We start from the raw sequence: 18,436 nt of genomic DNA on the forward strand, positions 1-18,436 counted from the left end.
TCACTCCGCAGCAACGTCCAGGTCGTCATGGGCGGGAGGGGGACTGTCCGGGGCTACGACGACGTCCAGGTCAGTCTTGTGTCTGCAAGCAAAACTCCGTCCTTGGGGACAACGTACGCTTCCTGTCGTCACCGTTGGTACCGTTTTCACGGGGTTCTCGGTCGTCACGGTCGTCCTTGAGGTCCCGGTCACTGTTCTCGAATCAGCATCGCTTGCTCGTCTGTTTTGTTTGCCTTGCCAGGCGGGAGAGGCGGGGAGCACGGACCGTCGGTCAGGGCTGCGGGAACGCTCGCGAGTGTCGCGTCGGTCGCTGCGGTCGTAGTCACGGTCGCGGTCCCGGCGGTCATCCTTTTTGGGAGAGTAGTCGCGGGTGCTGCGTCGGGGAGAAGGAGAACGGCCACGACGAGGAGAAGAGCGGCGAGGAGCGCGCTCACGATCCCGGCCAGAGTCGAATCGCCACGACGCACTAGGAGGTGTGCGAGCCCACTACAGGACGTACTTCGTCAGCATGCAAGACCCATTGACCATGGAGACCTGGGCGTCTGTTTCTCACCTCGATCTTCAGAATGTCGTCACGGCCGATGCGCTTGTTGTGCATCTCATGGTAGGCATCGTCAGCGTCGCGACGGTCCTCGTACTCAACAAAGGCGAACCTGACAATGAAAAGGTCAGAACCGGCTTGGCATAGGAGGGAAGGAGTAGCGGAGAGAGAGAACTCACAGTCTGCTGGAGGCCGATCGAGGTGCAGGGATGTCGCAGCGGACAAGGTGTCCATAGCTATCGTCAAGTCGGAACGTCAGCATGCCGATACATACATGGGGAGCCGGTTTGTTTGGTCATTGTGGACAAGACGTCGGGGGTCGTCGGCATAGCAGAACCTGCTGGTGTTGTTCGAGCTGCCACGGGAGCGCTGGCAGGCCACGGCGGCGCGGACAACGGGCGATGGTTTGTGAGGCAGCCGGAGCGAACGAGGACAGGACGCATCGACGAGGGGGACGGAGGACGGAGGACGAGGGAAGCATATTTGATGCTGGAGACAGGAGCAGCGAGTGCGGGAGGACGGAGGCGGTGGGCGGGGAGGCAGCGAGCGAGCGAGGCAAGGAGATGAGATATCGGAAACGTCGGAATGGGTCTCGCGTGCCGTGAAAACAGGACGGAGGGAGGCATCGACGTGGGAGTGGTTTTCTGATGTTCAGTTGACATACCGTTCGAATTCGTAGGCGAGGTCTCGGGCGCGAGTTCCGTGGCTGAAGCCAGTCACGTACAAGGTGGTGCCACCGCGCGACATGATTGCTGTGCTGACTTGGCTTCGCAAGGACAAAACGAAATAAAAGGGTTTGGTTAGCTAAGGAGCAGAAGGGAAGGCGTGTCGTCTCGCGATGGAGATGCAGCGACGATGAGGGCCTGATGGAACAGAGCCACGTGACGGGGAAGTTTGATGCGCGTGGTGGTTTTTTTGGTGATGGATTTTTGTTTGAAGAGGAGAAGAAAGAAGTCGGTCGGTCGGATCGGCCTGACGCAGCAGAAAAGATTTCGGTACGGGACGGGAGCCAGCAAGCGAGTGAGCTTGGACGGCGAGGAAACAGAGGAACGAACCCACAATCAGGTCTCAGCCCCATTTCTTGATTCAGAACGGCCAGGTTTGATTGGTGGAAGCACCTACCGCACCCGGACGTCGTGAACTCCGGGCGGCTTACGTAACGACACACGCACCCGCGCGTAGGTACTACCGTACGGATACAGGTCCTGTATGTAGGTAGCTACTAGTATCCGTAGTATGCGGATACTCCTGAGTGGAATGGAATGCACGCTGGGTCCTCTCTCCGTATTCGGCTTCCAGAAGGCTCGAAACGCGCTGCGCTGGCAGGTGTCTTCACCGCAACGTCGTACACAGTAGTAGCTACTTACCTCATAGGTATCTACCCACGTTACAAAAAGCTTGTAGGTACTTTACCCAAGGTAACCTACTTAGGTAATTTGGCATCGGGGTGGAGTGATGTCATGGTATGCCAAAGACAGGAAGGAAACTTGCCTATCCACCTACCTATACCTAGGTCCCTACCGCACGTACCTGTACCTGTTCAGTTTACTTTATATACATCGTATAAGTACTATCTATATAGCAGCAGCTTCCCTATCCAAGGTGAACAGACCGACCGACCGACCAAATGAATCCACCTCACCAAGAATTGCCGCATCACAACACATGCCGCCTCGGCAGCAACTCGACAACCACAAGCCAGAGGGCCGTATAGAAGGTCTGAACACTGCATGAACACACCGGCAGACGGACGACCCGGGCGAGGAGTCTCTCTTTCCGTTTCCGGCTTCTTACATACCGTATACTGTTGGAGAACAGCACAGAGACCGCATCTACCCACCGTTGGCCGAGCTTGGGGGTTAAACAACCAAACATGAGGGGTACTGCATATGATGCGTGCATGCTCTTGAGGAACACATGCCTTTACTATACATATATATATATATATATATATATATATATACGTATACCGGTATATATAGTGGATTGTCACGCTCCCTTGCTTCTCCAACATCTACTTGGCACCTAACCGAACGAAGCATCCGAGACAACGAACAGAGACATATGGGGTAGCTTGCGACCTATACACGTAGGTACCTACTCATGTCTCTGCCACTTGGCTGGTTTCGTCAGAGTCCACTTACACGAAATCCACATGGTGCCGCCTCCTCGTTCCCGGCTCCCCGTTGATCTCCGGTCTCCGGCGGAGGAGGCGGGAGGGGCGCGTGTGTCAGCGGACAACTTTCAACCTGCATCTCCCCCAACACCTAGTAAACTCTACGTGGTAGTCAACTCAAACTGCAACCGAGAGTGAGCCCGCCCCGTGTGTATTCACGTCGTAGTGTATATCTGACACCGCGGAACCGCCGGCCGCAGTGAACATATCATCTCTTCCATCTACACATGTCAGAAGCGGACAACCCGCGAGCGAGCGTAAGCCCCGGCAGGCCCGTAAATCCAAACAACGCTGTGCTCGCTGGCTTGCCATTTGTCTACACTATATCATTGCCACCTCCCAGCCCACATCTTTCATCCGCTCATGTTTCATCCCATCTCTGCATACCTCCATATTCTGTACTCAACGATTCGTTCCTCTACCTACTCTCTTGCGGAAAACAGTCGGTAATACTCGATAGCATCGAGTCATTAGCAAACTCACCCGTACAGCATCCGCGCCACACATCCTGGTTGGGGCGAACCAGCAGTCATCGCGACGTTGGCCCCAAAAAGCCCATCGTTTCTCCATTTCCCACACGTGCCTGCCACAACTTGAACTCTCCTGCGTCCTTGGTCCCGACGATTTTTTTTATCAAAGAAGCGACTGTGGGGATTGACATGTTCGGTTCACAAGAGTGTTGCTGCATCACCAAGAGTGTCCCCGCGCTGCCAACTTGAGTACTACTTTCCACCAACTGTCTGCCGTACGCCAAAGTTAGCTTCACTTACTGCTCCCCACCCTTACAATACGAAACAACAAGGACGCGTTTGAGGACCTTTTGACCGGCACCCATGCAAGTCTCAACGTCAGCTTCTCCGGAATCGCCCCGTCCGTTGCGAGACGCCCTGAGAGCCACAAGCGGCGAGCGCGCCACCTCGACGACGCCGTCGGAAAGTACAAACGAGGAGGACTACGACGACCCGAAGCTGGCTGCAAGACAAGGTGAGGAACGGGCCCCGGCCCGTCCCGCCCGTCCTGGCGCATTGCCGCCTCTAAACACGCCGTCAAAGCGTGACAGGACGCTGTCTCTGGACGGCTCGACCTTGTCCGAGACCTCGAGCGTCGATGGGTCTCTTCTTCGCGACGACAGCGGCCGTCTCAAGGCATATGTCCTATCGCCCGATGACCGCGAGCTACGCGATGTCGTCAGGAGGGGGCTGGAGAGGGTAAGCCAAGAAGCTTTTGCTCTGCCGATATGACGAGGGTAAAAAGAAAAAACCAAAAGAAAAAACCTCAGCGACTCACAAGCGCACCGCAGGAGAAAGACCCAAAGAGGCCAACGCGACCGAGCAAGTTCAGCGACTTGGTCTTCACACGCCGCTTTTCCACCTTTGACAGGCTGAACCAGCAGACGGCCAACAGCCCCTTTTACGGCTTCTACACGCTGTTCTGGATGGCCGTGGCGCTCTTCGTCGTCAAGATCGGCGCCTCCAACTGGAAGGCGACGGGGAACCCGCTGGGCACCAACGACATCATGAAGATCATGTTCCGCCGCGACGTGGTTGTCCTCCTCGCGTCCGACGGCGTCATGTGCGCCGCCACCGGCGTGAGCTGGATCCTGCAACGGCTCATCTTCGCCGGCTACATTGACTGGGATGGCTTCGGCTGGATCGTCCAGAATGTAAGTGAGAATCCTCGTCCCCCCCCCGTTCGTTTCGCGGCAGACAGAGACAGCCTTCCTTACGCACGGGGAAATGGCAGATATGGCAGTCCGTGTTTATCGGCAGCGCGGTTGGCCTCACCCTCATCCGGGACTGGCCCTGGACACACACCGTCTTCTTCGTCCTCCACGCCATCATCATGCTCATGAAGCAGCACTCGTACGCCTTCTACAACGGCCACCTCTCCTCGGCCTACAAGCGGCGGAGGTCCCTCTTCTCGGAGCTCAAGCAGCTGGACAAAGTCGCTCCCGTCGAGTGCCGGTCCGCCACCAGCCCCTCCGCGTCGACAGTCTCCCTCTCCCACCTGGCCAACCCGCCGTCCGCGGCCGAGATCGAGGTCCGCCGGCAGTCCGCCGCTCATGCCCGCCGCTCCTACCAGACCGACCTGGACCGCATCTCCCACGCCATCGAATCCGGAGAGCCCCTCGACGCCGACCAGATCCGGGTGTTTGAGCGCATCATCCGGTGGGAGGTCGACGGCCTGACGGACGAGTTGAGGGGCAAAGCGACGAGCGTTGTGCGGGCGTACCCCAACAACCTTTCCCTCAAGAACCATTACGAGTACATCGTCTTGCCCACATTGGTCTACGAGCTCGAGTACCCGCGTTCCGACTCCATTGACTGGTTCTACGTCGCCGAGAAGACCGCCGCCATGTTTGGCATCATCTTTGTCATGATCATGGTGTCACAGGCCTTCATCTGTGAGCCACCCCCCCCTCTCATCATGTTCCCTAGCTCTACAGCCCCGTCGGTATACAAGCCTTGTTGAATACAACAACTCTAATATGGGTCAATAGATCCCGTCGTGATGCAGACCTTGGCCATGAAGGAGACCGGAATGCCCTTATCCGAGCGCGTCCGCTACTTCCCATGGTTTCTGAGCGATCTCGTCTTCCCGTTCCTGATGGAGTACCTGGTGAGCGACGATGGCCGGGCCAACTCAGGTTCGGGGACTCTTGAGAATACGTACGGGACTGACACGAAGCAGATGGGATGGTACCTCATCTGGGAGGCCATTCTCAACATCCTCGCAGAAGTCACCTACTTTGCTGATCGAAGCTTCTACGACGCCTGGTGGAACAGCGGTACGTCACCCCCTCCCTCCCTCTTCCCCTATGAGAGTCTATCTCGACCCGAATCACGGCGCGGCGGCTTGCTAACAGTGAACCACGAAAAAAAGTCTCCTGGGACCAATTTGCCCGCGACTGGAACCGGTGAGACCATCATTCCCTGAGCTAAACTAAACGATCCTCCCCTCCTGGGAGGAGTTGAGACGCACGCAGCTAGCTAACCCCTCCCCTCCCCCAGGCCCGTCCACATCTTCCTCCTACGCCACGTCTACCACAGCTCCATCTCCTCGATGAAGGTGAACCGCCACACGGCGACCCTAATTACCTTCTTCCTCTCGGCGTGCGTCCACGAGCTGGTCATGTGGTGCATCTTCAAGAAGCTGAGGGGCTACCTCCTCTTTGCGCAAATGTGCCAGCTGCCTGTACGGTTCTTCGGCCCTCTGCCTCCCCCACACTTCTTTTGTGAAAGGAAACAAGAAGCTGACGGAACGGAATGCAGCTTGTCCAGCTGAGCCGCACGCGGTGGTTGAAAGGCCGCAGAGTCCTGGGCAACGTCATGTTCTGGACAGGCCTCCTCACGGGGCCCAGCCTGTTGTGCAGTCTATACCTTGTCCTGTGATTCCACTTGTCGCCTTCTTTTCTTCCTTGAAATCAGTATACAAAAGAACCTAAAAAAGAAAAAGAAAAAAGAAAACCCTTCTTGGTTCTGATCAGTTCTGCTGCAAGGCCTTCTCTTCTGTATGATGGGAAGGGGGGGGACAAGAGGGAAAGGAGAAAAGGTTGCCAGTCATCGGGCCTATTCAAATCAATGCTTGAGAACTTGTCGCCTGTACCGCGGCTCAAGGCATGCGTAGTAACACAGTCATCCAGAAACACAATAGCTCGATAGCACAATACATGGAATTCATCATGGGTTCATTCAACTAAACAATCAATAAAGCCTCGCCCGCAGTTTTGGCCTTTTTCTATCCTCGTGGGGAAAACATCAGACACATTCGCGCGCCGCGATAAAAAATAAAATAAAAAAAGAGGGTTGGGGGGAGTTGAGGTGTTTTTTTTTCTTTTCCTTTCCCGTCTTTTTTCTTCTTCTTCTTCCAAGACGGTTTACAAGCCCTGCTTTTCGGCCGTCGCCATAAGAGATCCTGTGAGGGAGTGTCAGCACCGGAAACGGCACGGAACCAAGGGGGGGAGGAGGGGCGGGGATCGACTTACCGATAAAGGTGGTCACCAGGCGGCTGCGGACCTGGCAAATATCCTCGGGCACCAACCAGATGGTGGCGCCCATCTTTCTCGCAATGGAGATGCTGAGCTTGGCGTTGAGGTAGGCGTCGTCGTCCGTGTGGCCGGGGGTGACGAGGTCGTAGTCGACGTAGCTGCTCTTCATGCCGTTGAGCACGTCCAGCAGGAAGACGCCGGTGCCGATGGCGGGGTCCTTGAAGGATCGAATGGCGGACGACTTGCCACCTTTGCGGGACATGTCGTTGGCCCACCTGACCATCTCGGCGTCCGTGATCTCCTTCTTGCCCAGACGCTGCGCCAGAGTCGAGAGGGTGACAGTGATGTCTCTGCGCATCAGCTGCCACACCAGGCCGAGGGTCAGGGTCCGCTGGCCGTCGGTGATGTCCGCGCCCTGGATGCCGACGAGCGAGAAGCGGTTCTGCTTGCCGAGCTCGATGGCGTAGTTTGTGTTCTCGACGGCCTTGAAGCGCATCATCTCGCCGCCGTGCGCAGGGGGCTTGTTGACGTGGCGCCAGTTAACGGACCCCTTGATGACCTTGTCGTACGCTTGCAGAAGGACGGTGCCGTCGCGCAGGTCGTCGAAGAAGGACTGAACGGCGGGCTGCACGTCCAGGCTGTTGAGCCAGAGGGTGAAGACGCGGGCCTCTCTCTCCCCTTCGGCGTCAAAGTCCTCCACCTCGAGCTTCTCCTCCTCGGTGATGGGGTCGAGGGCGGGGTGGGTGTTGAACAGGTTGGCAACGAAGGCCAGGTTCAGCTTGGGGTTACCGGCGACCAGGGATGAGGGCGTGAGGAACTTGCGGCACCCCATGTTGTCGGCGGTCTGCAGAATCTCCTCGGCCCTCTGCAAGAGATCTCTCGTCTGGAGGGGGGCTCTCGTCGCGCCGTATTCGGAACCGATCTGCGCCAGGAGAACGGTGTAGTTCTCGCCGTCCTTGATGTCGCTGGAGAAGTTGTTCACCCTGTGCGAGGAGAGTCAGTGGTGCGTCCGGGCCTGGTCAGGAGGACAAGAAAGAAAATCCGAAAAAAAAAAAACCAAAAAAAAAAACCGAAACTTACCGTCTGGGCCAGTTGGCGGCCTTCAGGTGGTAGTTGAACCATCTGAGGAGAATCTGTTCGGGAGGCAGGCGCAGGAACTGTTCGAGGGTCTCGTCGTCCTCGAGCAGGCGGTACAGCTCCGGGTGGAGCTTGATGTCGATCTTGCTCAGCAGGCCGCGGCGGATGATCTGCCAGATGAGGCCGAGGATCAGGTGCTCGCGGCCCTCGATAATGTCACCACTGCCAATGTTGACGACGGACAGACCGATGCCCTTGGAGGACTCAATGACGATGTTGTTGTTCTCCGTCATCTGGAAGGCGTTGAGCTGCTTCTTGTTCTTCGGGCGGTTCAGGACACGCTCGTCAATGGTATCGGGAACACTGTCGTTGATGAGCTTGGCCAGGACGAGACCGTCTTTGCACTCGTCGAACATCTCAAAGGTGTCGGTGGGGAAGGGGAGGCGGTTTCCAATATCCGGGTCGCCGGCCAAGACGGCATTGATGTGACGAGTGAACTCGGTCCTCTCGTCCTCGTTGATGGTGTGAGTGACGTTGGCATTGGAGCCCTGGACATGGATCTTGCCGACGCTCGACTTGGAGGCATGACCGCCGACTTTTCCGGTGGCTTGGGCGACGATGCTGGCAGGAGCGGAACCGGGGCCGGTTGTCATGCGTTTTTGGGCCGGGGAAGACTCGCGAAGCTTGGCAATCAACTGCAGGAGGCGGCATCGGGTTAGTAAAGAAGAAGAAGCGGAGGCCGGCTGTTGGGGGGTCTGAGAGGGGGGGGGACGTACTGCGACGTAGTCCTCCAGCTCGACTCTGCGAGAAGAGTCGAGTTCAACCTCCTTGAGGGCCTGTCGTACGACATCATAGGGTTGGCGTTCGCTCTGCTGGGTGGCCTTGATGGCGGTGGCCTCATCGACGTAGCCCTTGTCGTCGACGTCGAGCTTGCGGAAGGCGTCGCTCAGGCCGTAGATTTCGTCCTGAGGGAACTGAGGATACTTCCTAAAGGCAGAGAGCTGTTAGCAAGGCGGCGGGTCGGGGGCGAGGGGTGAGTAATTTGGGGAATCGCAGGGTGCGGGGGTGATTGCGGTTGCGCACCTCTGAAGCTTGAGAACGTTCATGTTGGTGGGGGTCTAAGGGTGGGCGCGCAAACAGATGGGCGAGGCCAAAGACTGTGTCGAGAAAAAGGTGTGTAGTGTAGGCAAAGACGAGAGAGGGTCAGGAGAGAGGGATGATGAGGGGAGTGGTCCTGTCCTGGTGTCGAGATTGCGCTCGGCGCGGAGGGAAAGCAAAGCGAAGCGAAACGAAGCAAGCAGTTTGATCAGGGACCAAGCGGAGCGGTAGATGTGAGGTGCAGGAAGCTCCGGAACGCACGGACGGTGATGGAGTCTGGGACCGCGGCCAAGGTGGTGTTGTCTGTATCCGTTCCTCACGACGAGGGAGTGAGTGTGTTTTGGGGAAAATTGGGAATAGCAGTCGAGGATGCGACTTTTTTTTTTTTTTTTTCCTTCTCTTCGTTCGTAAGTTAGTTGTGTGTGTGTGTGTGTGTGTGTGTGTGTAGAGGAAGAAGTCAGAGTTGGGAAGGGGAGGCGAGGAGAGACAGGAGGGGAGCGGAGAAGGGAGAGAGAACTGTGGGTGGGTCTCTTTAACTGACGCCGTGTAGCTGCAGCAGGTATTAGACAGTTAAGTAAGTAAGTAGGTAGATAGGTAGGTATCCGTAGGCAGGTGTTATGCCCAGGCCTATACTCCGTACTAATACCAATACTAATACTGATGATGATGATGATGATGATGATAACAGGAAAGCAGCACACACACACACCCGCTTGCTCATCGCCGCAAGACAAGGTTCAAGGACAGGGTTAAACGGGCCGGCAAAACGCTGCGCAAACCAATGCCGCGCTGCGCCGTGCTACGCCGTGCCGCGCTGCGATGTGTTGTGCCTTGGGAATGCGAGAGAGACGGAGACTTACGTAGGTGCTGCGCTGTGCTGCGTTGCTTTGCTTTGCTTTGCTTTGCTTGTTCTCTGTTGGCGGGGGCGGGGAGGGGGGTCATTGATGTAATCGTACAGGCATTAGTTGGCCTGAGCACATTGGGTGTCTACTTATGTCCGTACAGGTACAAGCAGGGCAGCTTGTATTCATACCTTGGGAATCGTACAAGTACATCACATCATCTTGGATGGCTGGTACCTTACAGAGCAGAAAGTGGGTAGGCAGGTAGGCAAGCCTCGATGTACTCTGTAGGTTCCTAGCAGCCCGACGAGCGCGGCAGGGTACATCAGTCGCGGCCGCTTACCTAATAAGCATGCCAGACCTGCCACCCGAAGCAACCCAAAGACAAAAAACCACGGCCGTCGGGTTGCACAGAAATACAGCGGGAAGCCTGATTCAATCCGCCCAAAGCGGGTCCCTTTTCTTTTCTGCCTGGCAGATAGATACCTTGACATAACCCAAAGGTACCATGTGTGCTGAGGAGGTATGTACAATGTATGTACGATGTAGTAGGCAACGGCTGGCCTGATATCAGCCATAGCCACAACGACTTGCGTAACGCGGCGACAGCTTGTCATGTGCGTATGCGAGTACCTGAGTGAGCGTGTCTCCGTCTTGCGTAACGCGCCAACGTACATAGTACAATCAGTACAATGTACGTACGCCAGGCAGTCTGCCCGTCCGTCTATCTATAACTCGGGTCCATGCAGGCAGTCAATATCCTCCTCCTCCTCCACCCGCACGTGGCTCTCCAGGCACCGAGACACGTACGGTCTGCGAGTCCACGAGTCCTTTGCAGAACCGACATGTGTGTAATCTAATAGTACATTACCACATTGCTTCTTCGTGGGTCCGCCTCCTTGATGTGGCCCGCCTGATGCTGCTGCCCCTCCACCATTGCCTCTCTCGTCTGGCCTTACATAGCCCAACACGCCTGCTCGACCTTGGAGCGAGGTGCCCGATCAACATACACTACAATGTACTACTACAGGTACGCTTGCTGCCTGTGACTGTATCCCACCCCGACTTACACGCCCGTGCTCCCTTGCCCGGATTGCCTGTCCCCCCCCCCCTCGTCCGTAGGCCGATTCAGGCAATGTTCTGGAACCCCCAGGTGCAGGGAATGAGGGAGTACAAACACGTACCTGCCAACCTGCCTACCTACCTACACTACCAGTTAGGTACACCACCTACCGTATGTACATCGCACATACCTGGTAGGTAGCTAAGGTAGCAACGAAATAGGGACGTCACCTAGTAACGAAGACTTAACATTATGATGCACTGTGTTGACATACACACCGAGCGCTATTATGTACAGTGCCAAAGAGAGAAATGCACAGTCCCCGCTCTCCCCCACCTCGAATTTTCTGACGTCGATGCAGTCAGTCACCATCACACTGGCAATGAACATTCAGCGCAACGTCTCAATCTCGAGCTTCACATAATTCAGGATTCGAGCAAGCATCTCAAGTCCCCGCGGAGCATACCACCATCTAGGGAACCCCTCTCATCCTTCCAGTCTCATTCAGAAATCACCATGGCCGCCGTCTGTAAAGCCTGCGAGGACCCCCTCGTCATCGTCCTTGAACCTGAGAGCGACGACGAGGGCCACGCCGCCGACGACACCCAGACCGTCCCCGACGACCTCGAGCTCCCCTGCGGCTGCCACTTCCACTGGTGAGAAAGAAAGCCCAACTCAGATCCAGAGGAGACTCGCTCACCCCATTCAAACAGGCAATGCCTCCTGGACCTGTCCCAGGACATCGCAGTGTCCCTCAACTGCCCCTCGTGCCAGAAGTACCTCCCCTCTAACACTCAGGGCCCCTCCGTCACAAACCCCTTCCTGAACTCCCAGCCCGGCACCGCTATCCTCACTCGCTACGTCAATGAGGGCGGCCTCCAGGACGCCCTCGACATCCTCCCCAACATTACCGAGGAGGCTTACCTCGCCTCCAACCCCGACGCCCGTCCCGCCCGCGCCTACCACCTTATGTGCGCCGAGGGCGATGTCGAGGGTGTCGTCGACCTGCTCCAGGACGCCAACGAGGAGCTCGCCGGTGACGTCGCTCAGCTCGCCCAGCTTATCCGCTACCAGGACCCTCTCGCCGGCGGCATGAGCGCCCTGCACCTCGCCCTCGACAAGGAGCACGAGGAGGTCGTCTGGCTGCTGCTGTGGATTGCCTCTCCTCTGCCCACCGATCTCTTCCCCGTCTCGGCCCGCCAGGCCGCCGAGGCCCTGCAGATTGTGCGCCTGACCAACGACACCGCAGAGGATATCCGTTCTCTACGCACCGACGCCGGCCAGACGGCCGAGGACGTCGCCAGGACCAAGCCCGCCCGTTGGAGCGCCTTGGTCGACGCCGGCATCCTGCGCGCATGAGCAGTTTGAGCAGATTAAGCAGTTTAAAAACAAATACCAAAAGATACCCCCAAGTGCGTCTTCGAGTGGAAAAAAAGAAAGAAAAAGAAAAAAGAAAGTCTCCAGATACGGATGGGTCACTTGAAGTAATGTATGCCTCTATTTTATGAAATAAACATAAATTTATTGTAATCAACCGACTTGCCCCACCCAACACGTCAGATTTGAAAGGAAGGGAATGAAGAAGAAGAAAAAAAAAAGTCTATCTGCGGCCTGCCCGCGATCTATTAGAAAGAAGCTGTGAGAGGATAAAGTGGCTGACGTCCTCGTCAGACCAGTAACTCATGTGCGAAGCAATCGTGTTCATCGGGTTAAAGTCCAGGACGCTCCTGTTGGGCTTGTCAGCACACACCGCCGGGCGTTCGCCTCATGACTGAGTGAGAGAGAGAGGGGGGGTAAGGGGGTCTCTTTCCCTCTCGACTTACTCCTGAATACTGTAGTCCACACGCCCGTTGCGATTCAGAGCGCGCACCTTCATCTCCTCCCGGCGCAGCTTCTGCGCCTTACGCTCTGCCTCGATCCAGTCCGCCCTGCCGCCATCGTCGTCGTCCGTCTTGGGCAGATCCATGCGCTTCTCCTGGAACTTGGCGTAGAGCGTCTCCAGCTCGTCGTCAATCAACGTCATCTCGTTGCCGCTGATGCTGGTACGGCCAACCATGGCCTTGGAATCTGCAAGCTGTTTCTTGCGCTCGTTGGTCTTCGCCTCTAGCTTCGACACGTCCGAGATCACGCCGCTGTCGGCAATGTTGGTACCCGCTCCTGAAACCTGTGATGGAGCATTCGCCGAGTTCATCTTGGCCACGTCTTCGTTGCTGAGGCCCAGACTGCGGTTGAGCAGGTTGCTCGCGATCCCTGCGCTCAGGCTAGACCACAGCCCGCTGACGCTCTGCCCAACCTTCATGCCGATACCTGACAGACCTTGCTGGGTCACGTTGCCAAAGATGCCCTTCTTGGTGTACGGCAACACCTGGGGCTTCAATGTCGACATGGCAGGTGAGATCAGGGGCTCTAGCCTGTAGCTGATGGGGTCTGAGGGATGAAAGATGTTGAAGAGCTGCGAGGCCTTGGGCGATGACACGGAGTAAGGAAGCCCGGTAATTGCAGAGATCCTGTGGGTTGGACTTGATGGCGCCGCCGCCAGAAAGGGGTCATCCATCAAATCTGGATCCAGGGGGCTTTCCGACGGACGGGTGTTGGCGAGGTGGCGAGCTGAAATGGTCCTTCAATGAGGTCAGCATGCGTCTCGTTCAAGAGACCTCGGTCGACTTACCGTCCCTTGAGCATCTGGAACAAGCCCACCGGAGATCCTAGGCAGTAAAAGTCTTCCACGTCGAACTCGAACCGGAGCTCATTGGCCTCTCGATCCCGGGAGCCCTGGGCCTTCTCCTGCGATGGCCAGAAGCGGAGAGGATTCCGGGGGCTCTCCGGCCCTCTGGGCTTCTCCTTCTGCCGGCACAGGATGTCGAACATGATGGCGGAGCCGAGAGAGTGCCCGATGATATGAACCTTGCCCTTGAATTCCGGATTCCGTTCAAGGAACAGCTTGTAGATTCGATTGGATTCTTTCAGCACAATCTCCGAGATCTGTTCTCTGTAGGCACTTTGGTATAGCAAAACATCAAGCGCGAGGTCGGAAATCAGAGACCTGGCGAAAGCCACACCTTCGATGGTGATATCCTCAAGAGAAGGGTCTGGACATCGTTTGTCAGATAGCTTGCCCCTGAAAGAATAAGGCCGCCAGAACTTACACTCCTCCTCATCTAGAGCGGCATCACCAATGTCTTGCTCGTTCTTCTTCTCCCGTCTCTTGGGGAAGTCGAGAAGATGTCTCCAGCACACAGGCAGAACCTGCACGCGGCAGTTTCTCTGGCCATCTTCGAGCTCCGAGTTCAGAGCCCGCAGGTCCGCAGAGCTAGAGTACACGGATTTGAAGTTTTTGCGCAGGACATTGACGTCATGAACAAAGTTGATGCTTTCCATGCTGCTCAAGTCAGCCCTGGAGCTCCACGCACCGTAGCCGAGACTTACCGTATACTCAAGAGTTGGCCAATCCCGTGCGTGACGAGGACCAGATGCTCGATTTCGCGCCCTTGAGTTTCGCCAAGCTGGCCGTTGTAGTCGTTTTCGATCTCCTTCTCCTCGCGTTTCCGAATCTCCTCTTCCTGCTCCTCTTGGTTCCGCTCGGCTCCCTCCATTAGTGACGAGATCTGCCGTTGAAGGGAGTTCTCCTCGTTGCCTTTCTCCTCGGCACGTGAGAGGTCGTCATTGGACTGAAACGGCGCGGAAGAAGGCGGCGCAGATCTCCTCTTGAGCAGCTTTTGCTGTTTCTCGTCAAGTTGCGAGGTGGCAGTGGCATCGGTGGGGGTGGACGGCTGCTTCTCCTTCTTGTTTTTGGCCACATCGGAATAGCCCCTCACCAGCTTGACACCACTCATGAAACCGCCCCCCGAGAATCTTTCGTACATGGTGGAGGTCACCCATGAGAGCATGCTGTTTGACGTGAGCCATGCTGTGCTTGCGTCCTGATACGTGGCGATGCTGTTCATCCAGGCGCCGAACAAGCGGTGCGACGACGGCTGGTGCTGGTTCTGAGGTCCGGGTACTTTGCTGCTGCTCTCTGCGGTTGGAGTTGTTGAGGCGGCAGCATTGAGATTGTCGAGGGATGCTTTTGGTGTCACGCCCTTGGTCTTGGCGTCCTTGTTCTTGGGGTCACTGCGAACCCTCGGGTTCGGGTACGTCCAGGGCTTGACCTTGAGGTAACCCTCCTCCAACTGCGATGCCAGATTCTCTTCACATGGCCGCAAGGACGAGCCTTCTTCATAGAACCAGGTACCGCGGCGGACTTCGTAGACAGGGCCGAGCCAGTAGACGGGGGATAGCTCTCGGTTTTCGATGTCGACATCGAAAAGATAATCCTCGTGGACAGGAACCCGCGTTTTGGGACCCTGAGCACCTTCGGGGCTGGTCTCCAAGCTGCTGTGGTTGCTCTCCTCGTCGGTATCCCTGCGGCCACGGCGCGAGCCCGCCGACACGTTCCGCAACGACCGGCCGCCTCTTCTCTTCTCTGAATCCTCAAGCAGGCGCTGGTATGTAGCCTCGATAGCGCGTGAGTCTAGCTTTGAAAAAGGAACGAACTTCTTGGGCTGGGGCGGCGGCTTGGCGTCATCGGCAGGTTTCGATTTGTCTCGGAGAAACTGGGGTTTGCGCTTGGGTACCTGGCGGAAAGTATGTGAGCAAGACGAATGGGCGTTTGTTTGGAGAGGGGGAAGAGTGGGCTATGGGATGGGCGCCCCTACATCAGTTGCGTGGTACCAGAGCACGTTCAGAGGAGGACAGTCGGCGGGGTAGCTCTTGATGCTCTGGCCGTATAAATGGGTGATGCTGTGGTCGCCAGGGCGGGATTTTTGACCCTGCACGGGGGGCGGAGGGGGATCCTTGGGGATTTGGGTTGGTGTTGTGCTCCGGGCGCCAGCCCACGGGTTGATGGAGTCGACGGCAGACGACAGGTAGGATTTTTCGGGTTTGCGGTCAGGGCCGCTGGGAGCCATGGCTTGCGACTGGGCCGAGTGCCATGCGGCGAAAGTGTGACGAGATGACCAACAAGGGCGAGAGGCGGTGGTGTTGTTCTGGCAGAGGTTCGACGGTCTGTAATGTCGTCCCCAAACCTGCCTGGAGCGATGGACGGCAGACGCCAACTTCACAAACGCAAGGCAGGGAGGAGGGGCGCTTTATCTTTATCAGCGCAGGGACGTCAGGGCGACGGAGAGGACGGGAACGTCGGACTGAACGGCACCGGATTGTAGGTAGGGCGGTCGGTCTCGGAAAGCTTGTTGAGGGCGGGACCCAGGAATGCTGGTTTCAGGCTGGAGTAAGTAACAAGGTTGAGGCGTCGACAACGGGGCGGGGGAAATGCGGCGTGGTGAAGTCTTTGTTTTTGTTAGACAGTGGAAGAATGCCTATGGGAGAGAGATACGTGTGTAATGCGTGTGAGAGAGGGCGAGGAGAGGCTCTGCTCTCTTTTCTATTCAAATCAAATGGGGGACAAGGTGTGCTTTTTGCGACAACCATGTGAGCCGAGTCCCTTGGTGTAAGGCATATGTATATTGTATGCATGCATGTACGTGTATGTATGTATGTATATAGATTGGGAGAGACAGCTATAGTCTGACTAGGAACAGGACAGAATACAGGTAGGTAGCTACAGTACTGGCTCAAAAGTCTTGTTACAGCAATAAGGATAACCCAAAGAAGAGTCGAAGAGAGGACCCATTAATAGCTCGAGGTCACTTCACAGTGCGTCACCAAAGACCCTATGTCCTAACCACCTACTGTAGCTTTTTATTGGCTGTCTTTATTGCTGTAACAAGACTTTTGAGCTGGTACTGTATGATGAAGGGCTTCAGTCATCAGACTCCAAACCAATCTCCAGTCAGCTGCGGTGTAGTACCTAGCACGAGGGGGGGAAGGAGGGAGCTCCCGCGTCCAGGGACCCCATGACGCACATTGAGTCCCGTGTCGAATAAATGGAAAGAGAGGCAAAGGACAGACAGACACTTCGGTAGGTATCCGTAGGCATGTACCGGTAGGCAGGCAGGTAGGTACCTGGGTACCGCCTACACTCTCGAGATCCGGATAAAGCTAATAAAGGGTCTAGCCAAAGCTAGCTAGCTGATGTCCGATAGTAGTTAGTACAGGCCCATTCCGCCAGGCCTGATATAGAAAGCGGTCAATCTACTAACCCTACCTATCCATCCTCCTAACTATCTACCCACTTACCTGTTGCCTATTAGCAACAACATTTATCTGGTACTCACACTATAACTTCTTGCTTATGTACACTACTATCCTATATTGCTACTTCTAGATCCCTGTTTCTGCCAGCATACTATACCTGTCACAGCGGCCGCGATACTCCTTGCCGTTAGCCCGATAATTAGCTTTATCCGGATATAACCAGTGGATACGGTACCTTGAAGAGATTGGTGATCGCGGGGCAGCTGCAGCTCCAGCTGGAAAGGCACCCTATCGTCCCTACATTGTACTATGTAGGTAGGTAGGTACCTTGTCTACGGATACCTCCCTTCCCTTACCTGCCTGGATCCTAGGAAGGTGCTTAAGTACGTACCTATTTGCTCGCGCTTCATGCTTCTTGGAAACCACCCCCACTGGCTTACCTCATCTCTGGCCACAAGCGAGGAACCTGCACCCTCCAATCTTCGCACTTTTGTGACACGGAGCTGGGCCATCGCGGTACCAATGCGGGTGGGGCGAGCTGCGCTGCGTTTTTCGATGGTGGGGTACGACCTGCATGCGTACGGTACAGTACGTCCCTCTTTGCACGTCCCGCGCCGCCTCTCGTCGTGCCTCTCATCAAAATTTCCAGGAACCATCTCCAATTCAGACGACGCAGACCGAACAACCAACCAACCCCCCTCGAATGACCGCCTTGCCTTAGCACTCTTGTCGTTCCGACTCGATATCCTCTTATTCGATCCCCTTCCTAATTGTTGGCCGCCTACGATCATGACCCAGCCACGAATGCGCAAATCCATCCACATCCATTTCAGCCGGTAGACTTTGACCCCTCCGACCGAGGCCTTGACTCACCTGCCGACGACACCGCCACCATCACTGCCACTATCGCGATAACTACGGCCACGATCACGACCGCGAGTTCCTCGAATCCCTACCACTCAGTGGCTCCTCGACGAGTGCATTTGCATCCCCGACAACAATCGCAATGGCCACCACAACCACCGTGACTCCCGTCAAGTCCCAGCTTGTTGACAAGCTGCCTAAGCGGTTCAAGGGCATCAAGTTTGGCATCCAGTCAGTCCCGCCCCCCTTGCATGCGTCCTGAGTTATGCACTCATGCTGATCCGGCTGCTCCTTGTCAGGTCCAACCAAGATATCGCGAACCAAGCCGTCCTTGAAGTTTCCGATCGCCTCCTCTACGACATTGAGAAGAACAGAGCACCCTACCAGCATGGCCCCCTCGATCCTCGTCTCGTAAGCGATCCCTTCCAGCCTACCCATCCATCCTCTCTAACACGTCCGGTCACAGGGTACTTCGAGCAAGACGGGAAAATGCGCAACCTGCCAGGAGTCTCTCCAGAACTGCACAGGCCATTTCGGCCATGTCAGGCTTCCTCTACCTGCCTTTCATATCGGCTACTTGCGCTTCGTCATGATGATATTGCAGGATATCTGCAAGGTGAGAATCCAGGTGCTCGTCGGTTTTGAGCACGACTAA

General features: G+C 56.2%; 6 protein-coding genes across 6 annotated transcripts; 3 read left to right on the plus strand and 3 right to left on the minus strand.

Moving 5' to 3' along the window:
• GLRG_09205 (uncharacterized protein) lies at window positions 1-1,288 on the minus strand (the record flags this gene model as incomplete). Its single annotated transcript, XM_008099890.1, has 6 exons — window positions 1-53; window positions 118-191; window positions 266-486; window positions 554-653; window positions 721-777; window positions 1,206-1,288. The coding sequence occupies 6 exons, from the start codon at window positions 1,286-1,288 to the stop codon at window positions 1-3; spliced, it is 588 nt and encodes a 195-aa protein (XP_008098081.1).
• Window positions 1,289-3,550: 2,262 nt separating this feature from the next.
• Window positions 3,551-6,109, plus strand: GLRG_09206 (MBOAT family protein; the record flags this gene model as incomplete). Its single annotated transcript, XM_008099891.1, has 8 exons — window positions 3,551-3,925; window positions 4,018-4,380; window positions 4,461-5,121; window positions 5,218-5,336; window positions 5,409-5,505; window positions 5,601-5,634; window positions 5,729-5,912; window positions 5,990-6,109. The coding sequence occupies 8 exons, from the start codon at window positions 3,551-3,553 to the stop codon at window positions 6,107-6,109; spliced, it is 1,953 nt and encodes a 650-aa protein (XP_008098082.1).
• A 485-nt stretch (window positions 6,110-6,594) lies between these two features.
• On the minus strand, window positions 6,595-8,888 carry GLRG_09207 (uncharacterized protein; the record flags this gene model as incomplete). The annotated part of the gene is made up of 5 exons (XM_008099892.1): window positions 6,595-6,632; window positions 6,703-7,688; window positions 7,786-8,477; window positions 8,559-8,769; window positions 8,866-8,888. 5 exons carry the CDS (start codon window positions 8,886-8,888, stop codon window positions 6,595-6,597), a joined length of 1,950 nt encoding a protein of 649 aa, XP_008098083.1.
• A 2,413-nt stretch (window positions 8,889-11,301) lies between these two features.
• GLRG_09208 (uncharacterized protein) lies at window positions 11,302-12,144 on the plus strand (the record flags this gene model as incomplete). Its single annotated transcript, XM_008099893.1, has 2 exons — window positions 11,302-11,441; window positions 11,499-12,144. The coding sequence occupies 2 exons, from the start codon at window positions 11,302-11,304 to the stop codon at window positions 12,142-12,144; spliced, it is 786 nt and encodes a 261-aa protein (XP_008098084.1).
• A 241-nt stretch (window positions 12,145-12,385) lies between these two features.
• Window positions 12,386-15,731, minus strand: GLRG_09209 (DDHD domain-containing protein; the record flags this gene model as incomplete). The annotated part of the gene is made up of 6 exons (XM_008099894.1): window positions 12,386-12,512; window positions 12,609-13,403; window positions 13,454-13,874; window positions 13,932-14,164; window positions 14,212-15,398; window positions 15,480-15,731. 6 exons carry the CDS (start codon window positions 15,729-15,731, stop codon window positions 12,386-12,388), a joined length of 3,015 nt encoding a protein of 1,004 aa, XP_008098085.1.
• A 2,192-nt stretch (window positions 15,732-17,923) lies between these two features.
• On the plus strand, window positions 17,924-18,436 carry GLRG_09210 (uncharacterized protein; the record flags this gene model as incomplete). Its single annotated transcript, XM_008099895.1, has 3 exons — window positions 17,924-18,012; window positions 18,081-18,192; window positions 18,248-18,436. 3 exons carry the CDS (start codon window positions 17,924-17,926, stop codon window positions 18,434-18,436), a joined length of 390 nt encoding a protein of 129 aa, XP_008098086.1.

This window comes from Colletotrichum graminicola (genome assembly GCF_000149035.1).
Source record: "Colletotrichum graminicola M1.001 genomic scaffold supercont1.46, whole genome shotgun sequence".
NCBI classification, from domain to species: domain Eukaryota; kingdom Fungi; phylum Ascomycota; class Sordariomycetes; order Glomerellales; family Glomerellaceae; genus Colletotrichum; species Colletotrichum graminicola.